At 37.3% G+C, this 22,951-nt stretch overlaps 1 protein-coding gene across 5 annotated transcripts in view; it reads left to right on the top strand.

Moving 5' to 3' along the window:
* The window catches only part of CPT1A (carnitine palmitoyltransferase 1A), a 55,049-nt gene that overhangs the window by 7,116 nt on the left and 24,982 nt on the right, over positions 1-22,951 (top strand). For 4 of the 5 annotated variants that reach the window (XM_081970919.1, XM_081970921.1, XM_081970920.1 and 1 more), the window contains exons 3-11: positions 1,362-1,515; positions 2,344-2,483; positions 4,538-4,709; positions 8,650-8,751; positions 9,544-9,681; positions 13,796-13,873; positions 15,688-15,795; positions 17,734-17,821; positions 22,576-22,771. In XM_081970919.1, the coding sequence (XP_081827045.1) occupies positions 1,375-1,515; positions 2,344-2,483; positions 4,538-4,709; positions 8,650-8,751; positions 9,544-9,681; positions 13,796-13,873; positions 15,688-15,795; positions 17,734-17,821; positions 22,576-22,771 (1,163 nt within the window). In that variant the 5' untranslated portion in view covers positions 1,362-1,374. Of the gene's footprint in view, positions 1-1,361; positions 1,516-2,343; positions 2,484-4,537; positions 4,710-8,649; positions 8,752-9,543; positions 9,682-13,795; positions 13,874-15,687; positions 15,796-17,733; positions 17,822-18,611; positions 18,697-22,575; positions 22,772-22,951 lie in introns of all 5 variants that reach the window. The other variant, XM_081970923.1, reaches the window with a different exon arrangement.

Raw genomic sequence — 22,951 nt, 5'->3', positions numbered from 1 at the left:
ACTATCTTAGATTGCATACAAATGTGTCTCTCCCTCTTATTTTTCTGTATACCTTGGGAATGAATCATGTATGCTTCATTACCCTCTATCCATAACACTGAGGTACTGAAGGGGAAAATACTTTCCATATTTTGTTTTCTTAGCAACTTTTCAGTATAGAATGTGCAGTGGTCAGTTCCTCAGTATCCAAGAGTAATTTGACCCTGAAATTTCAACTTGTGATATAGTGAATGTTTGAGAATTTTAGGATAATATTGCATTATTCTGTCAATTATTGCTGTTTCTATCCTACTTCAGCATGCTGTGCTTGTTCTCTTTTGCTTGTTTCTAATTTTTTAACATTTATAAAACCTAAGTCATAAAAATTAGAACTGAAACGAGAAAAATAAATAAAATGAAAACCACCAGAACAGTGCAATATAACATAGCTAAAATAGCCTAGAAAATAAAGTTTTATTTCTCAGTAAGAAAGCCTCTTGGAAGAGCATTTCACCACCTGGATTAAAAGATGGGAGAAAACAGCTTAACTTTCGTTTGGCTTTTTTTCAAATTAAACCTCCCCCCATCCCCATGAGCTTCCAAAACCTATTAGGAAAATTCTTAAAAACTCTTATGGTAGATTTCTGGTGCTAAGCAAGATGCTCGTTAAGAGAGTTTTGTAAAAACTCTCCTGTTGGAAGAAATATCCATCTAGGTTCAGTTCCTAGTAGGGAGAAAGACACTGGAAACATGGAGGCTATTTGAAAAGATGGTTTAATAGTGGACAGGACCACATGGTTTGGGGTTCTGGGCAAAAAGAGCACACATGTGAGAGAGGGCGAGAGATTTATATCCTCTCTTAGGCCCCACCTTGGAGCTTCCTGTTCCTGTGTAAAAAATGTATTCTTATTGGTTGTCAGACTCCCATGGGCCATGCAGGGGTAACTTTGTAGGTTGTCTTGAGTCCCAGGCCTGGTTGAATCTTGCTGGGTGATGATGTAATGAAAGAGTTTTGGGCAATGAGTTTTGGCTGGAGGCTAATCCTACCTTTGTTGGATCTTGGGTGAGGGTATTTGCTTATGAATAGACCTAGCTAACTCTTTATTTCTTAAGTGCTCACATCTGCTGTAGGTTATTGAGGAGGTTATTGAGTTGGCTTGCAGTCAAAGAAAGAAATTTAGGAAGAACCCATCATCATGGATGAAACAATTAAAAGCAGTGGCAGAAAATTTGTATTCAAGATTCTGTTAATATAGCTTTATAATAATTAGCTCGCATGTTCTGTCCGGTTTACCTGGGAGCATTGACTTTTTGTTTCCGATGTAATACCTCATGCCAAATGGCTACTGATTTTTTTAAAAAAATGTTCTTTCACTTGGCAGATATATTTTAAGAATGGCGGAAGCCCATCAAGCAGTTGCGTTTCAGTTTACAGTAACGCCAGATGGAATTGATTTGCGCATGAGCCATGAAGCGCTTAGGCAGATCTATCTATCTGGGCTTTATTCCTGGAAAAAGAAGTTCATCAGATTCAAGGTAATGGAGATAAACACAAATTTGTACTTGGGGCAGGGCATGCAACAAATAGCCAATGCTACACATCCATATTGCATGATTTCTTTAAAACTTTGCCATCTGTTAATAAACTATGAAACAATTATGGACAATTCTGTCTCTTCTGTTTTAAATTCTATGAAAGAAAAATGAAATTGTAGAAATAATTAGGATGCTTCAAGATTTTTTAAAGGTTTTCTATGTGTATCTTTATTTCTTTGCCTTCATATTACACTCTGACAACCATTGGTATTTTTCTTACCTTCTTTCCATTGAGAGTTTTGCTTCACACTATCCATTAAATGACTTTTTTTAACTGATAGAAAACATATCCTGTAACATCATTTTGGATGCCTGAAAGTTGAGTCATAGCAACTGGACTTGTTTCAGTTCACAAAACATCTCAAAGCAACAACAAAATAAGTCCAGTTGCCAATGAATCTTCATTGACATCGTTTTGGGCAGTCTGTTTTTCATGGCATTACATATATCCATACTTTTGGTGAGTTGGCTTGCAATTATGTAGATTACAGCTTCCCTGTTATTTTTTTTGTAAATTCCAAAACTGCCAACTATTCAGCATTGCAATATTCACCTATTGCCTGCCCTTTTTCTTCCCATTCCAATAAATATTTTTGCTAACAATGTATAATACAGATCTCTAAAGAAGACAAATACTGCAAGGCAGGCTGCATCCATATGGTAATGACTTCCAATGTGCTGGGTCCATTCTTTGAAAGTTTCTTTTGAGAATGTAAAGTGATGGTTTAAAAAATCAGAAAATAAAGTATAGATATCTTCTTTTTCTAGAATGGCATAATCACAGGAGTCTATCCTGCTAGCCCATCCAGTTGGCTTATTGTTGTAGTAGGAGTAATGTCAACTATGTATGCAAAAATAGATCCTTCCCTGGGATTAATAGCTAAAATCAATCGGACCCTGGATACAACGTAAGTAAACTTCTGGCCTTAATTTGTCAATATCAATTAATCTTTTTGCCTTTGCCGGGGATACTGAAGCATTCAAATTTTTGCTTTAGAATAGAGGTATCCTTGATTTACAATCTTTTGCTTAGAGACCATCCGAAACTAGGATGACGCTGAAAGAAGGGACTTATGACCTGTACCCAAAGTTAAAGCCACTGCAGTGCCTCTAAAGGTGAAAACAACATTTGGATGCTTGGCAATGCACCCCCCCTTGCAATCATAATAAAATGCAGGTAGTCCTTGATCATTCAACCTCTGAAGTTGACTGAAGTAACAATAGTGCTGAAAAATAACTTTACAGCCTCTTTATGATCATTTACAACTTTGCAGTATCCCTCAGTCATGTAATCACTGTTATAGTCAATTATACATTCTCCTGTGCCCAACCTGTGTTTTTTTTCTCTCCTGCAGAGAAGAGAAAAATGGAAGAAAGGGGTTGCAAGAATGTAAGCTGTTTTACCCATTGAAAACTGATTGTGCTGGCAGCCTGGAACTGGAAGCCACAGCCACATTACACAAACAGTCTTACAGCATTCTCTTGAAATCTCTTTCTTTCTCATTTCTCTGTGAGGGAGAAGAGGCAGGAAAAAAAAGTGATTTCTATAAGCAACCTCTCCTTTGCCTTGCCCTTTCCCACTGCCAAGGTGATGGCATTTGCTCTTGATGCTTAGAAGACAAGATACACTACATTGCCAAAAGTATTCACTCACCTGCCTTTACTCGCATATGAACTTATTGTAAGTGACATCCCATTCCTAATCTATAGGGTTCAATATGACATTGGTCCATCCTTTGCAGCTAGAACAGCTTCAACTCTTCTGGGAAGGCTGTCCACAAGGTTTAGGAGTGTGTTTATGGGAATTTTTGACCATTCTTCCAGAAGCGCATTTGTGAGGTCACACACTGATGTTGGACGAGTTTACGTGGCCTACCACTTCGTGGCTGCGTTGCTGTCGTTCCCAAACACTTCCACTTTCTTATAATACAGCTGACAGTTGACTGTGGAATATTTAGGAGCGAGGAAATTTCATGACTGGATTTGTTACACAGGTGGCATCCTGTAACAGTTCCACACTGGAATTCACTGAGCTCCTGAGAGCGACCCATTCTTTCACAAATGTTTGTAAAAACAGTCTGCATGCCTAGGTATTTGATTTTATACACCTGTGGCCATGGAAGTGATTGGAACACTTGATTTTGATTATTTGGATGGGTGAGCGAATACTTTTGGCAATATAGTGTATCTTGAGATTTCTTTCTCTCTGCTCTCTGTTCTCTTGATGGAAATAGGAAGAGGAAAAAAGCAAACAATTTCTGTATTAGTCAAGCAAGCAATTTTTTTCTCCCCTTCCCAGTGCAGAGATTGGAGAGGAAGATATTAAAAAAGAGTACTGTTAAATTTTGACTCTTTGTCTAAATGTCTGTCCTTATTGCCCCAAAATTTGAGCCTGTGATAGATAAAACCATTCCGATTCCTTCATTTTTGGATATAGACACGGAAATATTTTTAATGGAGTTGTGAGGATAGTCCTGGTGGCTTTTTCTCCTTAATGTTTAAAAATCATTGTCAATGATTAGAATTAAGGTCTGGGGATTATGTTTGCTGTATATTTCGATGGAGGGATACATTATGTTTGCTGTATACCTCCATTGAAAAATAATTGTATTATTGCAATACAATTTTTCTAGAAGTATTGGAGAAGCCATAATCAAAACTTTGTTCTGGTACCATTTTTATATATAAAAAAGAGAACAATGTTTTTGAATAAGTATTCTCTAAAAACCAATAGAACTATCTATAGACTGGAAGTCATCCCACCCCTACTGCTATCCCCACCCCTCTTGGAACAATATATATATATTATCAGTGGGTTGATAAATTTGCAAAAGTTTGTAATTTTTACCTTTAATAAGTGTTACTTTTTTGATTGACCCTTCTTAGTATATTATGGTTTTAAAATTCTGAAATTTTTGACTGATGCTTTAATTTCCTCTCATTCTTTCTTTTTTTAAAACAGCGGCTATATGTCCAATCAAACACAGAATATTGTCAGTGGGATTCTGTTTGGGACAGGGCTATGGGTGACTCTTATTTTCTCAATGCGCTACTCTTTGAAGATGCTGCTTTCATACCATGGTTGGATATTTGCAGAGCATGGAAAATTTTCTACAGGAACCAAGATATGGATGGTAAGATAATTTTAACATATACTTGAAAATGACATTGATATAACCTTGCCTTACTATAACCACTATTTGAGGATTTGCTTTCAGAATGGTGACATTTATTTAAAACATGTATTTATTATTATTTATTTTATATTAATTGGATTTATATGGCCATCCATTTAACCATAGAAAATTTGGGAGGCTAATGCCACATAAAAAGTCTACAGTATTTAACATTAATTAATTAAATTAATCACAGTAGTTTCCCCCAGGGGATAGGGATTTTTATATTGTGGAATTTTAATCGTGGAGTTCACCATGTGTGACTTGGGGAACCATATAAATGTGCTTCATAAGTACATAAATAAATAATTTTGTAATTTAGGAGTGCAATATGTATTATTGCTTAGCTAGAGGTAGTCCTCGACTTCCAACCATAACTAAGCCTGCAGTGATGGTTGTAAAGTGATCAATGTGATTTTATGAGATTTTTTTGCAGTGGCTATTAAGAGAATGCCATGTTGTTAAGGGGATCCATTGTTCACTTTGGGCCTGTTTTTGCCAGAAACTAGAAGTAAATGCTGTTTTTTGATTAAAACAATATAATTCATGGTAACATGACTGGGGCACAGCACAGTCATAAACGTGAGCTGGTTGTCAAGGACCCAAAATTTGGCCACATGGCTATGGGGGTAGGGGGCCTCCATCCATCAGAAGTTCAGAATCAGGTCATAAGTACCTTTTTGGAGGATCCATCAGAATTTTAAACAGTTGCTAAGCAACTAGTCATAAATAGAAGACTACCTATATTGTAAACCAGCTTTTGGGTTGTAAAGCATACCAGATCTATTTGTCTATATACTAATAAAACTCCTTTTTTGTTGATTTCAATTGGGCAAAACAGTAGCTCATAGAGCAATAGTTTCGAATAAACGTTCCTCAAATGGGCTAACTTAACAGAAAGCATCCAAAAACCATTACTCCCATGGAATTGAAATTTAGAAAAGTTGTGGCCTTTTCAGTATCACTGCACTGCTGCACAGTCAGCTGTGGTCACATGATTATCATTTCCCATACTCCCTGCCAGCTTCCCATAAGTCAGTGAAGAAGCCATTGGGAAGGGTGAAGTCGTCAAAGGTGATGACAGCATCATGTACCTCAAGATGATTGAAATTCAGCAAATCATGTAATTTCTGACTACACTTCTCAGTAGTTCTATGGTGCAAGAGAAGACGGGAGGTGCAGATCCCTCCCCTCTTTCCTAAATCCCTTTGACTCCTGCACCCAATCAGGTACAAGTCCTGATCTTAACAGTATTGGGTGGTGAGGCAAGAATGAGCTGCTGGCGAAATAGGGTTGGCTGGGGGATTCCGGCAGTCAATGGGTACATCCACTTTCTCCCTGGCGGGAGAATATCTTGGGGACATGGTGGGATGGGGATCAGGGATGCAGTTTTCGTTGCAGTCCACAGCTCCCTTTGTTTCGCTTCCCTCTAGCAGGCAATTGCACTGGTCAACTGAGGAGATGGAAGAGGGGGAGGAAGAGTTTCACTGGGGCTCTACTGAGGGTCATGAGGAGAAGAGAAACAGCACTACCTTACATTATATGTGAAAGGAAAAATGTCCTAATGGGTCATGGGTTGTCTACTAGGAGCTTCAATCATATAGCATGGGCTTAGAAATATTTATATGCAGTTACCTCCTATGGTTCATACAAACTGCCGTTTGTGTTTATTGGTAGAATATAAATGGAATATATATGAAAGTAACTAAAATTTTAAATACTTCTGTGAATAATAAAAAGCAGTTGCGTACTAAATGTCTGATAGTTTACTTCAGAGATAATTTCAAGACTTTTTTTTTTGAATACAGGCTGTATCTGAAGGGTAAGGCCCAGAGCATTGCTTTGTCATAGCTTAATGTTCCATTGGCTGAGTATTTGGCATGACCTATCGTTTATTGCGTTACATCTGTTTGGTTTAAACAATGCTATGCTTGGGCATTGTTAACAACTGTAACTAATACATTCTGCTGTTTTGAGTGTTACTCCTGTTTATAAACAGGAAATAATTTACCATTACTGAAATGAAAAACGTGCAGAGAAATTCAGTTGATATTTGCTTTCTTTCTATAAGGACTAAAACCCTTACGTTTTTGAACAATATTAACATAATTGGATGGCTTGTGCCTTCCTAAATCTCATCAGATGTTCTAGGTTTCCACTGTTGAAGTCTTGCACATTGAGGGGACACCAGGATAAGGACATTTGTTTTACTTTAAACATTAAATTGTCCTGATCATTCAAGATTTTCTTCTAATCCTTATTTTTCATAAGTTTTTCTAATTTTTTTTTCTAAAAAAATAACTTTGAGAGAAATGGTTATTGTAACATGTTAATCTCTATCCTTGGAATGTTACGTTATGCAAAATATCAGAAATTAGAGTATACATTATTTTTGTGATAGTGATGCTTTTAGGAGACAACTTTATAATGCCATGTTAAAGAGAATTCCTACTTGGAGGGGGAAAAAATAACTCCCATTCAGGCAGTGCCTATTGTATTGAGCCATTGCTTTCTATGGATAAGTAGGGCAAGAAGGATAAGCACTTCATGCACCAGAATTGAAAGTGCCATGACATATTTTTCAGATATTTGTATTTATGAATATTTTCTATATGAGTAGATATAAGCAAATAGAGTAAAAACTTCCCTACTGTGATAAAATGGAAAACTAAAACATCTTCTCGGCAAGCTAAAAATTATTTAACATTATTCAGCATCTTGGTGTGACCTGGAGGGGGATCTGCCTGTTGGGCATTTCCTTCTGCATGTATCAGACAGGAATTATACAAAGACCCAGTCTACAGCTTTCTCTGGTGATTTTGGTGCTTCTGTTCCTCTCCTTACAACATGTCAGTCCATCGGCATAAACCAAAATGGCTGTGGATAGAAGACAACAAAAACCAAAAAGATGGTAGCATGCCCATAGCACCTGAAATTGGTCAGATCATCATGATTACAGCCACAGCCGTGCAGATCACGCCTATAGAAGGACTTATAATGGAAGTGGAAGTGGAAAATGGTACTTCAACATCAGATTAGAAAAATTCAAACAACTAAGTTTGCCTTTGGCTTGGGTATGAGAGGAAAGCTGCGTCAAGCTGATGTGTCCTTCAAGAACAATTAGTAAGGAATATTTGAGCCAATGGTAAAGGCCATAAATGTGTCCAAAGTAAATAGACTTTAAAAAATTTCAGGGAGAAGCAGAGCAATGGGAGAGTGGAAATTACCCACTTACAAAACTTTCCCCACTGAAAGAATGTCTGTACGCATTCCAATATACTGTCCTTCAGCAGTTGTACTACTAGCATTTGTTGTCTGTGAAAAAAATTGAAGAGTCTTATTTATGTTGCACTGTCAGTGTGAATACTATGGACTTTTGCAGAATTAATGAAGTTTTCCTCCTGAAGCAGTAAAATTGGGGGCGGGGTGGGGGTGGGGGTAGAGAGAGAACAGGGAAATATTAGATGTAATTAAAGTTCAGGTAGAATTGGGAATTGCCCTGCCTTAGCCAAGGGCAAAAATATTCTTATTAAAGAGGATAACAGTTTTAAAATTTAAAAACCATAGATTTATAAAATAACATTCATAATTTTTTCTGACCATGATTTTCAGCAAAGGAAGGGCAAAGACACAATGGCTTATTTTTGGAATGTTATGTTTCTTCCAAGTTGAAGTACTGTATATAGAATCAGATTACAGTAAAAAGAACAATAAAACAATATATCAGCACAATATAAAACTACATCCTGACCGTTGTTTCATATTATGTTAATATATATAATGCTCTTTCTATATTAAAAGAATTGTGAGAGGAAAAATAGTTTGCCAACACTCCTTCTGGTGAAGATACTTTTTTCATCTAGTCTGCAAAATGTTATTTTTCCTGTTTTATTTCCAGGCGCTTGTGAAACTTTTCTCTGGACGTAAACCAATGCTGTATAGCTTTCAGACCTCACTACCACGCCTTCCTGTTCCAGCTGTAAAGGATACTGTAAATAGGGTAATGTGAATATTTGAAACTTTTCTCCCTAGACATTTATATTGGGGTGAAATGGTAATTTTGATTTGCTTCACTTAAAGACTTCTACCAGGGTGAAGATGGGGGGTGGAAACCTTCCCAATATGTTATTTTGTTAATTTCAGATACAAGTAAAGTCGTAATTATTATTTGATTTATTCACTGATCAAGTTTTTCCATTGCATTTATACTATTAAAGACCAGATATCCAAGTGTTCAAATGTCCAGATGTATGTTTGAGAGTGAGTGAATGACAGAATAATTCAGCTATCCAGAATATCTGTTATAAAATAATGCTCAAGATGTTTTGAAGATGATAGATGTATGTTTTCCTACTGAAAATGATCCAAATTGATTGTCCATTGACTAAATGGTTATGATCTTGGGCAGTTAGAAAGAGGAAATCCAGTTTAAAAAAAGCTTAGCAGTCAATTGTGAAGGTCAAACTCAGTTCACATCTTCAGGTATTATGGCTAAGAGAAAGAAATCAATTACCATAGTCCAGAATTGGAAAACTAACTTAAAATCAGTCACCATCTTAAGTTTTAAGCCACAATTCAAACCATCATTTTAAATTAACTGATTCCATATTATAGTTTTCCAACCTGATATAATTGGGAATAATACAGATATGTGCTGCTGCTGCTGCTGTATTGTGAAATTATTATTTAGAAGATTGCTTTTAGCTCTTGCTTGAAGAGTGTAAGTGGAGAGACGTTCTTCAGATAGACCTTGCTTTATTGATCCCAATTCATTTCTTCTTAATGGTTTTAGTATTTAGAATCAGTGCGTCCACTTATGAACAACGAAGAATTTAAAAGAATGGAAGGTCTTGGCAAAGATTTTGCTGTAAATCTGGGACCAAAGCTACAGTGGTATCTGAAGTTAAAGTCTTGGTGGGCTACAAATTATGTAAGTAGGTAAAGCAAGTGCTTTCATGAAATCGTACCATTTTAAGTTACACAAGTTTTCTTCGTTTTTAAATAATCTGACTTTTTAAATAATCTTGTCATACTCAAAACATTGACTGATACTGTTATGCAATTTCCACTAGCTCTCTTCTTGTTACCAGAGTGTTGAAAACAGCTTAGGATGCCTAAATTAAACTTGCAAATTATTTGTTTTCTTGGTAGTTTATTTAGATGATTGATAAACCAACTAACTCAGAGGGTTTAGGCCAGTGATGGCTAACCTTTTTCTAAAGACGTGCCAAAATTGTGTCCCACCCACCTGCATGCATGAATTTTCATACTCCCCAGGCTCTGGAGGTTTTCCTGAAGCCTGCCGGGGGGAGGGGGGGGGATAAAAACTGCCTCCCTTGGAGGCCCTCCGGAAGGTGGAAAAGGATAGTTTTCAAGCTTCCAGTTGACCTGTTGGGCCTGTTTTTCACCCTCCTCAGGCTCCGGAGGCTTTCCTAAGCCTGGGGAGGATGAAAAACGACCTCCCCCAGCCCTCCGGAAGGCTGAAAATCAGCTGAGCTGAGGGCTGCCATGCCAGCAAATATGAGTCCGTGTGCCACCTGTGACATGCGTGCCATAGGTTCACCATCATGGGTTTAGGCAGTATATAAAATCAAAACATAGCACAAGGAACACAACAATAAAAAAGATGGGCTGCTTAATCACCCAATGTTTTCTAGAGAAGTCAGGTGCTATTCTCTAGAAGGCCATAAAAATGGAAGCGATTAATGCCTTGATAGATAAGCTTGATAGGGAAGCATCAACCAGGGAAACCTGCCTCTCTTCCTCCTGTTATATATCCTGTTAGGAGACCTTTAGCGCTTCATCTTAGTGAAGTTCATTATTTAGGTTATCAATGTTAGCCTAATCGCTTCCGTTGACTTAAACTCTGAACATGGAACCCTTAATCACAAAACTTTGAAATAAATTTGCAACATTTACTTTAATCTAACTCTGACTTAGTTTCCTGGCTTGAAAGGTGCAGTTTTTATATGATTTCCTGAAACAACTTGATTTCTACATATTTTTGCTCTAAACAATTGTACTGAGTGGGAACCCCCCTCCCCCAAATCATTAATCATAGTAGAAAAGACTGATTACCCCTCATACAACATGTAATTGAGAGTCAGTCTAACCTTTCAGACCTTTGTGTTAATCTCTTGAGCAAGTATGACAACTTTTGATGAAGCTCATCTTCTACATGTTCATTCCCTATATTCTCTTTTTGGCTGCAATATTACTTGGAAGCCTTGCAAAAATAAATAAGCACCAGTTTCATATTGTTCTGCAGTAAGCCCCCCCGCCCCCTCAAAAAAACACCCAACCCTCCAACAACCCATGACAGGAGCTTTTTCTTTTTTATTTAAACATTTTTATTTGTTTTTTAAACAAGGACAAACAAACATAAAAATAAAAAACCCATCTTCCATTACAAATTGTAGAAAGTGTGTCAGTTGGTTACAGTATTTCCATGCATCTCTTCCATAGTCACCACCTGCTTTTCATATCAAATCGCATATTTTAAATTCACCTATATTCATGTATATCACAATTATATCTCAACCTTAATTTGACTATAATTGTTTTTACGTCCTTTTATATATAAATATTCAAAATCTAGAATAGAATTATATGATAACATTCCATTAAATCATCCTAAAATATCCAATCACAATACATCTTTATAACATATTTTAAATAAAGCTTTTAAACCTCTCATAATCTCCATATATTGTTTATATAAAATTTCATATTATCAAACTAATATATCTATATGTATTGTTATCATTATTAATCATTATTTAACTATAATTGTCTCTTCATTTTATACATACTACTAGTAAACTAAATTTAGCTTAATTTTTATTATACATTTCATTGCATCAACCTGTATCCCTCCAGCAATAGTACGGTCTTATATCTCTTGCCATTTGTAGCATTAATGTTCTAGTTACTTTCTTAATAAATCTTGTATAAACCTCCCTTGGTAACATGCTGTTCCTTTCGTATCTCACAAAAGCTTGAAACCCAACATCTGCTCTTTCCATCAGCTTATCTTTGGTTATCACTAGTGCTTCTATCAAGATTTCTCTCCTTATCTCCGTCAATTTTTCTCTCTTTTCTTCTTCTGTGCTTTGAAGTCTGGGGTAGAGTTCCAATCCATCCATCTCCCCTTTCCATATTCCGCTCTTGCCATTGCCAACTACACTCACTTTTGTTGTCAGAATCCATAGTTTTCTTATCTCTTTGCTCATTTTTTTCTTCCATCTTTTGAACTCTGTCCTCCACTTTCTTCATTTGGTAAACATCCTCAGTTTCTCCATCAGATTTTTCTGTTTTGTATTCCATATTCTCCAATCTCTTTTCAATTCTCTCTGTCACAACTAATAGATTTTGAATTTCAAACATAATCATTTGCAATGTTACAGTTTCTTTTTCCTGCTGGGCCATTCTTTCAATTTTGCAGATACTGCCACTATGGGGTTCAAGGCTATTTTAATAAACTTCAAACAGGTTCATTTATTATCTTTCAAGTCAAAATGTTCTCCTCTCTCCAATAGCTAGTGATAGAACTTCCAAAAGGCACCTGTATAAACAATTTGTGCACATCCTACTATCACTGTCAGTAAACAAGCTGAAAGAACCTTGAATCTCAAGTGATCAAAGAGAAAGAAGAAAAAACAATGCATCCAGCCTCTAAGTGGCAGTGTAACTGCTTTTCCTCCTGTTGTTACAACCCTCTTTATAATCCTTCTTATTTTCTTCTTTATATTCCAAGCTTAAGAAAAAGTTCCATCCGTAAAAAAAAAAAAAAAATTAGAAACTGGATAACACACTAAGTTCAATGCAGATCAATCTCGTGGCCTACAGTCTTTTGTCTTCGATCTTAACTTAATTGTTTTTTCCTTGGGTAGTCTCTTCCTCTAATAATAACATTTCCTCACCAATTCGACACACTTTCTCTTTCCGCTTTCTTCCCGTTCCAGAGCTGTCCCAACTTCAGCAGCTTCATTAGCTGCGTTTCTGTCACCGGAAAAAAAGGCTATTCTTGGATCTTTCAGGGACTTTGTGGTGTCCCTGAGATCAGCAGGAGATGCCCTTCTCAATCACTGTCTCTACGGGATGGTTTAGGTCCAAATAGACTGTCCAGCGGCAGGAATTCGACTGTGATCTCGGACCACCAAGATCATACGTTGTGCCGTCGCGTCGTCAGCTCTCTTCAGACAGGAGCTTTTTCTAACAACTCTTGCCAAACATTAACCAAGCGGTGTTTTCCCTTTCCCACAGGAAAAAGAAGTAAGGTTAGATGAGCTTTATTTAAGAACTGTTGGGTGGATGTTGTTGTTTATGTAAAACCAATACAGGCACCCAGAGCAATCAAGTTATCATAATATGTGGCTTGTTTGAGAAGGTTGAACATAGGTTGAACAAGGTTGGCATAGGACCTAGTTATCTGCAGGATCGCATCCTACCACACACGTCCCTACGACCAATCCGCTCACACAGGGAGGGACTCCTCCTGGTGCCGTCCGCTAGGCAATGCCAGCGGGCAACACCTAGGAGTAGGTCCTTCTCTGTGATGGGCCCAACCCTCTGGAATGACCTCCCCCCCGACATCAGAACCACCACCGACCTCCGCTCCTTCCGTCAAAAATTAAAGACTCACCTGTTTCAATCAGCTGGCCTGGCACTCTCTTAGTTTTGCCTCCCGGGGATATATTTTAACTGGGTTTGGGTATTTTAATTGGGGATGTTTTTTAGGGTTTCTATAGCATATTTATTTCTTGTACAGTCTCATCTCCTCCATCTAAATGTTTAGTATTTAATTGTTTTTATATTATTTATATTGTTATTCATGTATTTTATCTGCATTTTATCTGACTGTACACCGCCCCGAGTCCCTTTTTGGGAGAGGGGGCGGTTTAGAAATCCAAATAAATAAATAAATAAATAAATAAATAAATAAATAAATAAATAAATAAGGTTGAACTAATTGTATCTGAATGCTTTTTGATATTCTCTTTCAGTTTCATAGATCAATGAACCAGATCATTTCTTTGTTGTAGGTTAGTGATTGGTGGGAAGAATACATTTATCTTAGAGGACGTGGGCCTATCATGGTAAACAGTAATTACTTTGCGATGGTGAGTGAACTATTCAAATTGGCTATTCGGCTGGAATAAGCCGAACTGACATGTACTTGCCTGGATAACAATTTGTGTCTATATAGTAACAACAGATGTCATTATTTCAATGTATCACAATGCAAATCAATGATAACAACATCTTATTGCAAATGCTTTTTTTATCATCTTGGTTGGTCCTTGTAAAGGTATATACTTTAGGCTTAATCTCACTAGGTGTTGGTGCTAATATTGTCCTATAACATCAAAATCTGGATCTAGATGGAGGTATTAAAATAATTGTATGTCAAGGGTGCAGGTACTTTTCGTTCATTCATGGCAGCTTATATGTTACGGCCATCATAACGTTTTTTATTTTGGTGTAAATTAGACAACGGGTGCTCCATTGGGTCATTATTTCAAAGGTATTTCCTTACCTAAACAGAGAAATAGAATGAGCAAGAGTTGGCCAAAATGCAGTTGGAGCAGGAACAATTTCCCCATTAATTTCCATTCTTTCCCAGCAGGCAAGTAAGTGGCTGCTGCAGGGTGTGGGAGGAGAGGGAGGGATTGTGGCTGGGAAATTATCATGGAAAATTGAAAATGAAGATCATGTGACAGGTAGCATCCCAGCAGCCAGTAGTACTGAAGCAGTCACAACTTCCATTCCCTCGGGAGTCGTGTGGCCTGGATTTTGAACATATTCTATAAGTTACCCTATTTGAGTATCTTGCTTCAAAAATTGTTACTCTGTGATGTACCATTTCACCCAATTAAAGGTCATGACAACAAGTTTTAATAGTATATAGCAGTAATGGTGAACCTTTTTTGGTTTGCGTGCCATAAGTGGGGGGAGCACAGGAGGGTAGTGTGCGGGCATGCCGCATCCATAATGCAATGTGCAATCCCCCCAGGGCACATGCGCGCACTACAGGCACTCCCCCCCATTTTTTGCATGCTTTTTTTTGCCCTCCCCAGGCTCCAGAGGCTTTGCCCTCCGGAGGCTTCAGGAACCTTCAGGATGCTTCCCTGAAGCCTCCGGAGCAGGCAAAACGACCCTCCGAGCAAACCCGAAGTGACTTCCGGTTTGCTTGAAGGGTCGTTTTGAGCCCTCCGAAGGCTTCAGGGACCTTCAGGACGCTTCCCTGAAGCCTCTGGAGCAGTCAAAACGAACCTCTGAGCAAACCGGAAGTCCATTGCTGAACTTCCAGTTTGCCCGTAGGGCCAGTTTTTGCACTCCGGAGGCTTCAGGGAAGCTCATGAAACCTCCGGAGGGCCTCTGGGGGGGTGGGGGAGGCTCTTTTTGCCCTCCCCAGGCTCCTATAAAGGCTCTGGAGCCTGGGGTGGGCGAAAAATGGCTTTAAAAAAGGGTGAACTCAGCTGGCCAGCGCGCACATGAGCGCTGGCCAACTGACAGGGCAGCGCCTCGCGTGCCCTGACAAATGGCTCCCGTGCCACCTATGGCACACGTGCCATAGGTTCGCCATCACTGGTATATAGATTTCACAGTATGCTTTTGCTTCAAACACTTGGCTTTCAGAATTATCTTAGCCTTAGAAGTATATTCTCTACTTTTTAGATTATGATGATAAGAAAAGTTCCAAATAGTTTATCCTCTCTTTGCTTCCCATGTTTGGCATATTAGAGATATGACATTTAGATCGTTATTCAAGTATGCTATTACAGGGAACTATAAGGGGGAAAAACCTCCTGTATTTTCTGTGTACTTTTGTTTCCTTATTACTGCAACAATATTATTGCTTGTGGGTATCTAAAAAGTCCTCACGAACATAATACTTTAACATCTGTTCTTACCTCTTCTTGTCATCTTTCAGGATTTTCTGTATTTTACTCCAACTGCTGTGCCGGCAGCTAGAGCTGGCAATGCCATCCATGCTATCTTGCTGTACAGAAGAAAACTGGATAGACAACAAATCCAGCCAGTATGTAAATTTTCCCATTTTTTTTGAATCCCATAAATAAGAAATATTATTTCTATTGACAGATTGCTGAGAGAAAAATAAGACATCTGACTGTCAAATGTAAATGTAATGTGTACATGACCTGATAAGATAAACGAAAAAAAGCAGAGTGGTTGAGTAACAGAGAGTTAGGGACCAAATTAAAATTAAGTACATGAGGAAGCCCAGAAGGGTGTTTTTTTTTTCCAGGCTCATGTAACTAGGCTATATTTTCTGCTGATTCCGATTCAGTGGGTGTTTAATCCTATTCACATAATAGCAGTAAAGTTCCAATCTTAGAATTTAGGATAAAGAATTTTGGAGAGACTTTTGTGTATCCCGCAAAAAAGACTAGCATCTTTGTGTACCTGTATTGAATAGTCACCTACTTCCAAGATCAGCAACTTGATGCTTACAGGCACCATGAAACCCATTGATTCAGTTTTATTTATTTATACCTCCATGGTGCGCACACATGCATACACACACCAAAATAGTGCCAGGCCATGTGTTCTCATAAGGCTTTGGAAGAATTAAGCCATTTAATATTTGTAACTTTCTTTGAAATTAAAATTGTATTATTTTAAAAGATATATTTGAAGGCCTTCAGTGTTATACACACGCACTATAATGCTAAGTTCCTTAAAAAATTGATTCCGCAATACTAAAAATCCAGATGTATGCATAGGAAATATCAAATAAAGTAGCGTGCTGGCCTTTATTTTTTCTATAAAAGGTAGCTTCCTGCCGTTTTTTACTGATGAAGAATTGAGTATTGCTATAGAGACATGACTCTTTTACTGAACTTTCCTATTTTACAATTGTTTTTCATGCCTGAAATTTAGGTGTTTATTTCCAAAGTCACAATGTGACTGTTTCAAGTGTATTTCACTGTTTGTTGTCATGAGCAGGTTTTTCGGGCTTCTCAACTGTGGGATAGGTAGAAACTTTGGTTGACCAATATATTTATAGGTATTGAATGAATACAACACACATATATTAACATGGACTGCTATATAGAAATAAGTGTACAATTCAACTTCCATTTTAGCTATTCCTAAGTGTAATCATTAGGAAGTATTTTTAAATCCAGGCTATTTTCTTATATATAATGTAACAACTTCCTTCAAATACAAGGAAAAAGTTACCATAGGAAAAAGAACTCAATTTCTCATTTGGTTATAAGGCTGTAATTGTGCTAATGCTGCAAGTATAGGTTATATTTTGTGGCCAAGGCTCTGAAATATTTGGGGACTTACAGCGATCATGTTGGCAGAAAGAAGACATAGATGAGGGCAATGATACACACTATGCTGTGTTCTATGAAGGATTCCCCCCCCCAAAAAAAATATGGGTGTTTCTTCTTTTTTTTAAATGGAAATTTGATAAATAAAAATGCTGAGAAGGAAGATCTCAAATATTCAATGCGTAGGATAGAATATGCAGAAAAAGAAAAAATGAAAGAAGGTCTGTATGCACACATACACATATAAAATAAGTTATATTTGTATGAGGCCCTTCAGTGATCTATTCTAGCACTGTTTCTGGAGCTCTCAAATTTTGCATAATTACATAATACCCGAAAGAAAACACTTCAATGAAACCTAAAAACTATAGGAAGAAAAGATACATTTTGAAAACTATACTTTTGAAAGATACTTCATCAACAGAAGGCATTTCCAGTGGAAAGATCACCTGGCAAAAAAAACCTCAGTTTTTAATGTCAAGTGATAAACCACATAAAACTTGTTTTTTCCAATAGGAATGACTTTGTTTTAGGTAATTGCTCCATGCCTGAAGAGCTCTGGGGATCCTCAGATCTTCTGGTAATCTCTGTAACCTTCACACATGTTTTTTTTTTTCCCTTCACAACCTAATTATTTCTGTAAAACACAATTGTAACGCTCATTTGCTGCATAGATTCTTCTGATGGGATCCACTGTTCCACTCTGCTCAGCTCAATGGGAGAGGATGTTTAACACCTCCCGTATTCCAGGAAATGAAACAGGTAAGAAGGACCAGATGACAACATGGAGCATCAGAGAATTCAATGTATAAAACAATGCCAGAATTCCCTCTTAACTCTATTCTGCTAATTACAAATCTTTACATTTACACTATGCGGAACCTGGACATTTGCATTATTCTGATTCAAAGAGGGCAAGAGACCTTTGGGTCTAGCATGGTCACCTTAACTATACCTGCCTTCTGCTTCTTGAACAAGTTGTGTCTTTTCCACAGCTTACAGAACTGCCATGTGCCTCAGGATTTTTTGGCAGCAGGATGGTAACATGCAATTACATTTTAACATCTTTTCCACTCAAATAGTGGTTTTCCTGAGCCCCCTTGGCTTCAGCATAAGCCTGGAAAAAGTGTCATTTTGTTAACCAGCAGTCAACAAGTACTGTAAAGAGTCCAATGCTAGGTATAAAGCTCCCTTGCCTGTTTTATATTCTGATGTTACATCCCTAACCTAAGGAAATGGAGTGAATTGTACACTTCAAACAATATGGTAACTGGTGAGTAAATCTGCAGCCAAATTAAATACTTCACTGCCTAAAGAGAAAGATTTTAGCTTGCATTTCTACAAGTTTTGCTTGTAGAAAGAATTGTTGTTGGGAAATGGCTTGCTAACTACTATGGAGATTTCATTTTGTATGATTATTAATACTTTTCTTTCCATTTCTTTAGGTCTTCTAATTTTCCACCACTTCTTTACTCTTTGTGACAGCTACACTTTCTCCTTAATTTGAAACCTTTGTTTGAGGGAAATTTTCATTTTCCTTTTTTCCTTTCAGCTTATGATTTACAATACCGTCCCATTGTGCTCCTCTCAGTATGAACGTTTGTTCAACACTAGCCGTATACCAGGCATAGAGACAGGTACAGTGTTAGTCCTGTCAATGTATTTGGCCCCTCCTTTACATTCTGTATATAGAAAATTACTGCAACCTATAATTGCCACATTTGCTAAAGCTGTACGCTTTTTTCTTGCAGAAGTTACTATGCTTTTAATATAGTGTGATAAGAGATCCAGTTCTTAAGACTGTATGGGTCATTTCAGTTTGGGGCATCTCAGTAAAAAGTGGATAATTAAAGAATGAATTAGGATGAGATATCTTAGAAATTCCAATGTGCATTCCTTATACAGATACTGAATCATTTAAAAAAATAGCAATAGCACTTAGACGTATATACCACTTCACAGTGCTTTTACAGCCCTGCTTACAGAGTCAGCCTATTGCCCCCAACAATCTGGGTCCTCATTTTACCCACCTCGGAAGGATGGAAGGCTGAGTAAACCTTGAGCCTGGTGAGACTTGGTCTGCCAAATTGCAGGCAGCCAGGAGTCAGCAGAAGTAGGCTGCAGTACTGCATTCTACCCACTGTGCTACTTTTGCCACTTTTATGCCACTATAGCTTCATTCAAACTGGTATAACTATATAATAAAATTGAGTACAGCAAGAACCCTTAAAAAAGTAAAACTAGCAGAACTATAAAAATTTTGAAAAAACTTTAAGCATTGAGTGAAAAGGTTCCAATGAACTTTGGTCCTGCCCTTGAAAAAAGCAAGTGTTCTTGAAGGGAACATTTATTTCATTAAGAACACATTGTAATTTATGCTGTACTTTGTGCAAGCTGGTATGTGGTCCAGCACTTTCTTCTGTGGGAAGAAATAAAACAAGCAATAGAAGAGAAAATACGTAGCTCAGGATTGAATTGTGGAATCCTTTGGCTATACAAACCAACTAAAGCCTTCCAAACCAACTTAGTAAACCAAAAAACCCAGAAGCCCAATAAAAATCCACAGGAGTCATCTTCAAATGCAGTTTTAAGGACTGGAAGAGCACAACCCATCCATGAACACCAAGTAAAATCAGAAAACACAATGGGAACTCTTTGATCTCACAACCTAGGAACAGATTTAATTATAGTTTTAATTGGGCACCCTAGACCAAACTAAATTTTAAAATGCTAGGAAATTCCTGGAAGCTTTGCACTCACACAAATCACCCATCAATAGTACATTTAAAAAAACACATATTTATACACCATTCAAAAGAGACAATAAAAAAACTACCGTATTTTTCAGAGTATGACGCACCTTTTTTTCTCAAAAAAGGGGCTGAAAATCTGGGTGTGTCTTATACATCAAATACAGCATTTTTTGCCTCCCAAAGCCCTGCCCCCTTCACCAAAATGGCCGTGCATACCCTTTCAGAGAGCTCCAGGGGGCTGGGGAGGGCAGAAATGAGCAAAAAATGGACTGTGTTTTGTTCTCTCTCCCCCCCCCCCCAGCACCCAGTAGCACTCTATAAGCCTCCATAAAGCTATGCATGCAATTTTTTCTGACAAAAGGGCCATTTTTTGCTCACTTTCCCCCCCCCCCAGCACTCTGCAAGCCCCCCCCCCCCCCCCCCCCCGCAACATGGCTATTCGTGCCTTTTTTTGGAAAAGAAATCCAGGCCTATTTAATGGAGAGGAGTTGGTTTTGATTCCCAATATTGTGCATTTACCATTGACAGTCACTACTGGAAAAACAAGGGACAGATTGGTTCAGTGGTTAAGACGCTGAACTTGTGGATCAGAAAGGTCGGCAGTTCGAATCCCTAGCATCGCATAACGGAGTGAGCTCCCTGTACTTGTCACAGCTTCTGCCAACCTAACAGTTCGTATTTAAAATGCAAGTAGAAAAATAGGAACCACCTTTGGTGGGAAGGTAACAGCGTTCCGTGCGCCTTTGGTGTTTAGTCTTGTTGGCCACATGACTACAGAGATGTCTTCGGACAGCGTGGCTCTCCGGCTTTGAAATGGAGATGAGCACTGCCCCCTAGAGTCAGGAATGACTAACACATGTGTGAGGGGAACCTTTACCTTTACTGGAAAAACACAACAGTAGTAGAGTTTTCTCACAAATGCAAAGTTTTTAGAATCCTCTGATACTTGTTCCCCCGTTTGCCTTATATATTATAACCAAAAGAGAATAAAATTCCCGTAGAGTTTATGTAGAATCTTTTTAATGCACATCATCTCACACTGGGTTCAAACAAACATATGAAACTATATTTAAACAACTGGAATAAGTCAAAAATCAATTTTTCCGCACTTCCCTGATTTAACAAAAATATTTTTTTTGAAAATTACCTTCCACAAAAGATACAAGTAGAGGCATGCATGGTAACAGTTCAAATGATTCATGTTACTTGAACTGTCTTGTAAAAATCCCATATAACACTTCATAATTGTGCCCATTTTTCCTAATCTTAAAATCATTTTAATATTCTCTCAATCACTACTAATGTCTTCACTAACCTTTTTTCTTTAAAGCTTACTTTTTCTAAGCTTTTATTGGCATGTAATTCTTGATAATGAAAAAGAATAATCAAGTGCTGACTCTGAATTGCAGATTATTGTGGCTTTATTTTTGAAAAATATTTATGTGAGGGTATTGCTTTTACGTGTGTGATAATTAAGTTGCTAATTCTTTTAATGCATTTCTTTTGGAAATGTTGATATCTGCAATATTTGTATGGAAATTATATAAAAGTTGATTTATAGCATTTATGTTTCTTGTTTATAAAATATCAATTTGGTAAAATGCAAACATTTAAATCTTAGAAGAAGCCGAAAACTAGCTTTTAGTTTGAAATGATCTAGAAGAATGAATGTTTGAATATTTTCCATGAGATTTAGAAAGAAACATCAAGAAGACTTATTTTGCTAGGTTTAAAGATAGTCCTTGAGTTTCAACCATAATTGAGATTATAATTACAGTCATATGTTATGAGAGTCGTAAAGAGGATCACAACATATGACCAGATCCGATTTTACAATCTATTTTGCAGCAGTCATTAAGGGTATTTGCTGCTGTTAACCAAACTCATTGTTTGCTTTGGGGCATTTTTTGCTGGAAACTGGCATTTTAACACCTGTTTCTGAAAAAAAACTGTCATAAATCGCCATCATATAACTGCAGGGCAATGCCATAATGCAGGGCAGTTGCAAGTGCCCAAAAAGAGGTGGGGTGGGGCGGGACAGATTAGAAATTAAGGTCATAAATCCCATTTTGCAGTCCATTGTAACGTCAAACAATCACTAAGCAATTGGTCGTAAACTGAGGAAAAACAGAATAACAGTTGAAAGGGACCTTGTAGATCTTGTAGTCCTGCTTAGGCAGGAAACCCTATACCACTTTAGACACTTCAGGACTACCTGTATATGTGTATATTTTTTAAATAAATTGCTTGTACATGTGATAATTTCAGTGGTTCAACTAAGCAACTCAACCTAAATATAAAAATTGCATCACTAGTTATGACAATCAAGATATCTTTCAGTAACATGTTGCAGGCTGGAAATTCAGTCCCAGCACTTTCCCATGATCCAACTTTAGGAAAAGTAACACATACAAAAGCCATTAAATTACATAATTGAGTGCATAGAAGATAATCTTGACTCTATTTAAAAAGAAATTGGTTTTTGTCTACTAAAAGTTTTTTTTTAAAAAAAATATTAAGCTGCTTTTTAATGAAAATTATAGCAAAGAGTAAACAATTCTTATGCAATTGAACGGAAGAGTTTCATTATTACCGGTAGCTGAGAGACCAAAGTCACCTTAGCAATGAGATGGGCAGCATATGAATTTAATGAAAAAATAAAATAAATAAAAATAGCTGTGCTTTGTAGCTGAGGACTGCAATATGTAAATTCTTTTATTATTAAACCCTACAGTTATTTCAAATTTTGGTTTTCAATTCTAGACACCATCCAACATTTGAAGGACAGCAAACATATTGCTGTATATCACAAGGGACGCTACTACAAAGTATGGTTGTACTATGATGGTAGACTCCTGAAACCCAGAGAGATTGAGCAGCAGGTGCAGTGGATCTTAAATGACAAATCTGAGCCTCAGCCAGGTGAAGAGAAGTTAGCAGCTCTTACTGCTGGAGACAGGTATGAAACTTGGTAATTGTAGGTTTCTTAATATTTTTTTAAATGTTTTTTTTAAAATTTACCTGATCTCTTCTTTACTTTTAACCAGAAGTACTGTAGTCTGTTTATTCTTCCTTGATTGATACGCTTATTGTAAATTGGATTAATTGTGGGATTTAGACCTTTCTTAGCAATGCACAG

The sequence above is a fragment of the Natrix helvetica genome (assembly GCF_964273705.1).
Source record: "Natrix helvetica genome assembly, chromosome: 1".
NCBI lineage: Eukaryota > Metazoa > Chordata > Lepidosauria > Squamata > Natricidae > Natrix > Natrix helvetica.
The sequence above is the reverse complement of the archived record's forward strand: the minus strand, read 5'-3'. Positions and strand labels throughout refer to the sequence as shown.